The sequence below is a fragment of the Austrofundulus limnaeus genome, unplaced genomic scaffold (genome assembly GCF_001266775.1).
Source record: "Austrofundulus limnaeus strain Quisiro unplaced genomic scaffold, Austrofundulus_limnaeus-1.0 Scaffold324, whole genome shotgun sequence".
NCBI lineage: Eukaryota > Metazoa > Chordata > Actinopteri > Cyprinodontiformes > Rivulidae > Austrofundulus > Austrofundulus limnaeus.
The window spans coordinates 17,123-24,318 of NW_013952726.1; the positions used below are offsets into that span (position 1 = coordinate 17,123).

General features: G+C 40.7%; 1 protein-coding gene across 1 annotated transcript in view; it reads right to left on the reverse strand.

The window, feature by feature from the left end:
• Positions 1-7,196, reverse strand: part of LOC106527435 (AF4/FMR2 family member 2) — a gene marked incomplete at both ends in the record, with an annotated part of 28,979 nt that overhangs the window by 3,255 nt on the left and 18,528 nt on the right. Inside the window, 1 exon segment of the mRNA XM_014022318.1 lies at positions 1,590-2,250. Within this exon segment, the coding sequence (XP_013877772.1) occupies positions 1,590-2,250 (661 nt within the window).

Consider the following 7,196-nt stretch of genomic DNA (forward strand, 5'->3'; position numbering starts at 1 on the left):
TGACGTGTTCAATACTTATTTTACCCGCTTTATATATATATATATATATATATGTTTGATCAATTTGTTAGAATTACAGTATGTACATGCCTAAAAGGAGCTTCCACTTGTTATTTTTTTCAATTCCATCTTCAATGTAGATGTCTTGAAAATTTTCACAAGTTGTCTAAAACGTCATAGTGTGACAGGGCCTTAATAAAATCTAACAATCTTATAATCAACCAAAAAATATTTTTGTGACTGACATTATAAACAAGATCAGACTTATTAATCCTGATGGCCTGAAAAGTTCTTTATTTCAAGAAGTCTTACCAAGTGCAACTGTCAAGCTGCACTGGTAGAATATTTATTATAAATCTGAAAAGATTCAGACAATGTTTTAAACTTGCTTTTAGATGGCTAATTTTTGCAGTGTGTAGTCAAAAATCAGTGTGTTTCAATAAATGTAGCTATTAAAATGTAACTATTCTTTTTTTCTCTGCTTTAAAATAGAGTAAATACCATCAGATTATTTGTAGAAAATAAAAAAGTTTTAAAAAATTTAGTTTCACCTATGTTTTACGTCTCAGAGCCTGTAAGGACAAAGCCATTATGCCAAGAGTGGGCCTGAATGCTAATATTAAAGAGTGACAGAAACAAAAAGTAAGAGACACAGAGGCAACACATTAGCTGCAATTTAGGTGCATTTTGCAATAAATCAAAGGGTTAGAAAAAACTGTGACATTTGTCCAACTTTGTGCAGTCCTACTATAAACTTTCAGTAAACAATAAAGTCAACAGTTTAATAACTTTGAGTGGAGTAAGACTGAAAGCACAGCTAGTCTCACTTTCTAACATTTATTTAAAAAACAAAAATGCACTAAATATACAAACTTTAACCACAACAGCATTTAGCCAATAGTTCCATAGACAAGACTGTAGCCGTGTTTCCATCCAATTTTAATTCGAATTTTGAGCGAATTTTTAAAAATTTGCAAAAAAGTAAAAATGAAAAAATGCGAATCAGACGTGTTTCCATCAACTGGCTTGAAGCGAATCAGTTACGTCAGACGCATGCGTGTAGTAAACAGGAAGTAAAAGTCGCATCTCAGGAAAATGGAGAGAAGTTATCAGGAACGTGTTGCTATTGTCGGGAAAGTTGTAATTATTCTGTCATCAACTAGTTTTGGCGATTTTACATGCGGTCGGGAGACGTAAAGGAAGTAATGCAATTCTTTTCAGGTTACAGGATTAACTGAGAAGCGTAATGAGGGTCCAGCTGCGAGTCGCGGCTGCACTCGCTCTGGTATCGGTACTCGTTTCGGACAGACAGCGGGAAGAGCTGATCAACATGTGAGGTAAATGTTTGCTAAGTCAGACCTGATTCGAAAAATGTGTTTCCATCTCCTTTTTGCGCATTAACTCTTTTTCTAAAAACCCAAAAACCACCTCAAGCGAGCATATCAACTTTGATGCGAATTAGAGGAAATTTCTTCGAATCAAGCCGTTTCCATTCACCTTTTCTGATGCAATAAATCAAAATGCGCATTAAAAACCTTGATGGGAACACGGCTAGTGATGTCATTGAGAATCCTCTGTGTGGGACTTACCTGAAAGGGGATGGGCTTTGGATGGGTGGGACGAATGCCGTCGAGAGGAAGAAGAGGAGGAAGAGGACGAAGACGAGGAAGAAGGGCTTGAATCTACTTTCAGACCCAGTTCATCTTTAAGTGAGCTGAACAGCTCCTCGTGCCGCTGTAGTTGTTGTTCCTCTAATAAATTCATTTTGGCCCTGCTTCCCGTAGCTCCTGCTGCCACCTGCCCCTGGACGTTCTGCCCCGACCCCACAACAAGGCCTGTCGCCTGACCGCTTGGTCCGTGGCTGCCCCTCGACCAGTCCATGGAGCTCCGGGACTTTTTTGAGCCCTGATGTGGAACCGTTGTAGAGTTTGACGTTGACGTGGTGACGATGGGGGCCTGCATGGAAGCCAAGGATGAAGACGAGCCATTCCCCATTGTTTTGTCCCCACCTCCCTCTGCTCCTCCACCCACTCCTCCTCTCAGAGCCTCACTGAACAGCTGGGGGTCCATGGCAGGCCTCTCTGCAGCTGAGGAGCCCAGTGGTTGCTGCTGGTTGTTGGTTGTAGTGCTGCCTTTGGGGATTCCCACTAAGTGGCTCTGGTTGGAGTGGCTGGTTAACAGGTCCTTCATTTCTTCATAGGAGCCCAGCGTGTTCTGGACACGACTGGCCAAAGCATCACCTTTATTAGTCTGACAAGAGAAAAAGGAAGAGAAAAAAAGACAAGGGGAAGGAACAGAAGAAAATTGATTAAGTCTTCCGTTCAGATCTGATGCAAAGCCGTCTTTACTGGAGACGGATAGTGGGAGATGGAAATGGTAACTACTGACCAGACATCCAAGAGAATAACTAGAGAAATGAATGTTTAATGTTGAAGAGTTGTGCAGAAAAAAGAAAGGATGTTTTAAAATGTTGCTGTTTGATTGATTGATTGTTTGATTGATTGATTGATTGATTGATTGATTGATTGATTGTGCCTTTATTGTCATTGTACTCGAGCACCACTAAATTACATTAAAGAACACCCATTCAAGAGGACACACACGACAAAAACATGGAGGAACAGGTGATCAGGGTCCTCATGTATAAACGGTGCGCCAGGTTCTACGCCCACGTTGTGATGTATCAAAACCAACGTTGCATGAAAGTGTGCGCATATTTACGCACACTTTTCACCTGTCGTGAGAATGTGCGGCAGCCACGCAAAGTTTTTCAGTCGACAGTTTTAACTCACAAAATCATGAATCTGACCTGAATCCAGAGAAATATGACTTTGTTCTGTTTTCTGGATGTAAGGTGTCTGAACACGCTGTTAGAGTTTTATTTTAGTTTGAGTTTTTATTGTTTAAACTCGAACGATCATGAAACTGAATCCAGGGACTGAAAATCATTTAACCTCAGACAAGAAAATAGATCAGCCTAAAACTGATCAAAGAACCTCAGTCCAGTCTGTAAACTGTAAAGTTTTTACATTGTTGTCACGTAGTTGGAAACACAAGCAGAGCGCAGGCCTGAGAGGCGCACACACAGCTGAGGAAAATAAAATGTGTGAATTATCTAAGAAACATTTTAATTCTCACTGAGAGAAAAACTTTGTCAACTCAGCAGATTAATTCAAAACAGTTCAGCTGTGATGATTCTTCAGCTCCACAAGATGCAGACAATAGATTTGTTGCTGAGTAAAGTTGTGCGTAATTTATGGATCAATGTTCTGCAGGCTGATATCATCACAAGAAGAATTGAGGACAGTGTGTGGTTTTTTTTGTTTGTTTATTTGTATCACACCAAAAAAAATTCAATCAGGTATTTTACTGTAGTTCTGAGTCGCGTCATGAAGCTGATTTGAATAAGAGACTTCATAATTCTAAAATATAAATTCTACACGGCGGCAGAAACTTGTGGTGCCGTGACTCGTTCCTTCACATCAACTATTTAATAAATATTTTTCTAAGTTCTACAAAAGTCATAAGTTTCTCTGTGTTTACAGTCATTTATTAAAGACGTGAAAAGGTGGAAATGTCTCTCAGCCTCATGCACCGCTGAAAATAACAGCACATGCGCGTACACACCAACACCCACACACACCTTTGAGTGTGGCAAACTTATTTTTACACTCCACTGACAAATTTCTCACTCATTCTCCATTTAATGTATAATTTTCCTGCATCTAAAAATCATTTGTGATCCCACAGAGAGGATAATCTGAGGAGAATCTCACACACATTTACATCTATTTTACAGATTTAAATGGAGGTGTGTCAGGGGAGGAGTCTCAGGTGAGCTCAGTTCCACGGTCGTTGGGATGTATAAAGGAAAGTTGCACAGGAACCTGCGTGCGCACAGTTTTATACATCTGAATTTTTTGGTGCGGCGCACTTTTCTAAATTTGTCTGTACGTCAACTTTTAGTGTGAAAGCTGCGCAATCCTTTATGCGTGAGGCCCCAGGTCATGTGCAACCAGCAGGGGTCACGTTATCTTTAAAAAGAAAACAAAAAAACACAGAAGATTAGATGAGAAAAGTAAAAAAAAAGAAAAAAACATCATATTATATCAACAAAATCTGATACACTGTGGTGTTAAAAAAAACTCTAAAAGCAAGAGCACATTTATTAGCCGGAGGAGTAAGTGAGTTTAGAGGTAATAAGTCCAAAGAACCCAGCCTCCAAAAAAGGAAAACCCATAGTTCGGCCAAAATTCAGAATATTGGTATTAAATTGTTCATTCTGTGCAGCTCCAGGTTGACCTTCAGGGTATCATATTAGATGGAGTGAGAGGGGGAGAGGTGGGGGAGGAGCCACAGTCGACGTAAACACCCGGGAGAAATTAGATCCACAGCCTTCAAGGTCAATGTGGGGGGCAGAAACAATCTGTAATCAGTTGTTTGGGAACAGAGAAAATGTTTTCGGTCAGGCAAATAATAATTTTCCAATTGCCTTAATGTCCACTGGTACATCTCAAGGTGGCAAATCCAATCAGACATGTTGACAATTCTGCTGAGCTGAGCTCTCAGCTTCTCCAAGATCAATTCCATCTGGCCAGTAAAGTCCAGGAACACAACCGGCCCGCGAACCTCAGCAGAACTGCTTGCAGACCAAGTCCCAACTAGCTCAAGGCTAAAGTCTGAGTGCTGAAAGCACGGCAATCCTTCATAATGGTCAGGCAGCCAGGAAATGGCCTGAATAGCCACCGATGTTGTTTTGTGGAACACCAGGAGACCACCAAGCCAATCTGTTGAATCCAGTGATCAAAATCCAAATATATATCCAGCTAGTTGAACAGAACAGAACAGAGGTCCCACCTTTGACATGTCCTCCCATGGAAAAAAAATTGTTCCAAAAATTTATTAAGAGACCAGCTAACCAAATCCATAAAAATAAATCCATAATTTTATGTTTTGGATGAAAATGTAGTGGAGGCTCCAAGCCTCTTCTACATTTAATTGTTGTAATTGTTTTACAACAATTTGTTGTAAAACAGTGGTGTCCTAAGTCAGTCCTCAAGGGCCGGTGTCTTGCATGTTTTAGGTGCTGCCTTCAACACAACTGAACCTAAGTAGTGCTTAATTACCTCCTCAGTATGCCATCAGAGGCTTACTAATTAGGCACTCCTTAGGTTCAGCTGTGTTGAACCAGGGCAGCTCCTAAGACATGCAGGACACTGGCCCTTGAGGACTGACTTTGGACACCACTGTTGTAAAACATCCCAAACAAAAAATAAAAACTGAAATTAGCGGACAAGTAGCAAATATGTAACTGAGAAAGCTGAATTTAGCAGTAAGAAGCAAAAAAAGCACAAGTTTGCTAAATTAAGCAGCTGAAAGAAGTAACTAAACTTATCACAAAAAGCTGAATTTAGCTGAAAATGGCTAAAATGAGCTGAAATAGCAGAAAACAAATGAAAGAAGCAAAAAGAAAACTTTAATTAGCAGAATGAAGCTGAAAGAAGCAAAAAAGGTAAAATAATAACTGAAAAGCACAGGAAAACGTATATTAGCAAAAAATATGCTGGTAATAGCTAAAATAAGCACAAAGAAGTGGAAACAGATGTAAAGTGTAAGGTGCAGGAAAGGTTTAACAAATTTTTAAAGATTTTAAGGATGTTGACGACAGCTCCATTAATTTTTTTAATGAAAACAAAAGTGGCCAAATATGCTAAACATCTTAAAAACTATGAACTGCAGAAATACAAGAATTTATAGAGTATATTGAAGGAGTTGAACGTTTTGATATATAAGTTGTTGAAATACTGTAGTACAAAAACTGTGGAATGTATCATGAGCTAAAAACATACTGAAAAAAGATAAATTGTCTCAATAAACACAAGTTATCTCTAAGAGGGTCCAGTCCTGACTGAAGCAGCAAAATTAAAGCAGCAAATATCACTATTATCTGACCTGACTTCATTAACTAATCACTGTTTAGAGCAGTTTCCCAAAGTTGGGGTTGGGACCCAAAGTCGGGTCCCAAAACTTCAAGGTGGGGTCCTGAAAAGATTTTCTGAATTAATTACATTTTTACCTTAGTTGTTACAAAGGAGTGAGGTTAGTGTATTTAAAATGGATTCATGTAGTATAAAAATATTGTTACTATGCCCGTGTTTAGTTGACCTGATACAAATGTTTATCATCCAAAAATCTCCAGGATTCAATTCAAAGTGTATGTTACCCCCCTGTGAAAAGATAACTCCGCCCCAAGGTGAAATTTGAAAAATGCATCAAAGTGGGTAGGGGAGGGTGTGTGGGTGGGGAAGGGGTGGGGGTTAGAGAGCGGAGGTGTGGCCAGGACGAGAGAACATGACAGGCAGCTAGCATTAGCATAATTGATGCTACATGGAGAGTGACCACAGTATCGCAGATAGTTACATCTCTGAACGTCTGAGGTGGAGGACTTTTCACCCCCTTCCTCACCAGAGGCAGAGAGAGACTTGATCAAGTCAGCTCAGTCTGGTACTGACTCGTGTTGGCTGCGTGGATCAGGACATGGCACGCTTTACCGCAGTCTCGGCTGAGCTCTGTTCGCCTCACACCAAACCAGCCTCAGACAGAGGAGGAGGAGCCCTCCGACAGCCTGACAGAAAAAAATAAAAGCATACAGCTGCAGCTGCTCACAAGATCACTAGTTTAAAWCAGGAATAAAASTRTTGGGTCTTGTTTGACTGAAGTTCGGTCCGTTAGGGCTGCAGCTGCCCTGCTGCCTTTTCTTCCCTCCTCCCCTCCCGCTGTGCAGGACGTACTGCTGGTGTGTGTGTGTGTGTGTGGGGGGGAGGGGGGGGGAGACAGAGAGAAAGAGAGAAGCACAGCAGTCACCTCTCCCCACCCGAGGCTGAAGGTCAACAGACGATCATGCTAAGCTTGCTAACAGCTCCACCCTCTGACTGCTGCAGGGGCGTGTCTTAGAGAGAGGCTTTTATACCAGAACACAGCCGCTGTGACGAAACCGTGGAGAAGACACGTCACCGTGGAGAGCCGTTAACCAATATGCAAATTAGCCTGCAGTACAGTACCACTGCTCTACCCATATGAGCAGCAAAAAGACGTTTTTTAGACCAAATATTACAGATTTAAACAAATACGCACAAAAACATCAAAATTAGCACAGAAACAGTACTATATAACGTCCTGATGCATCTCAGTAATCC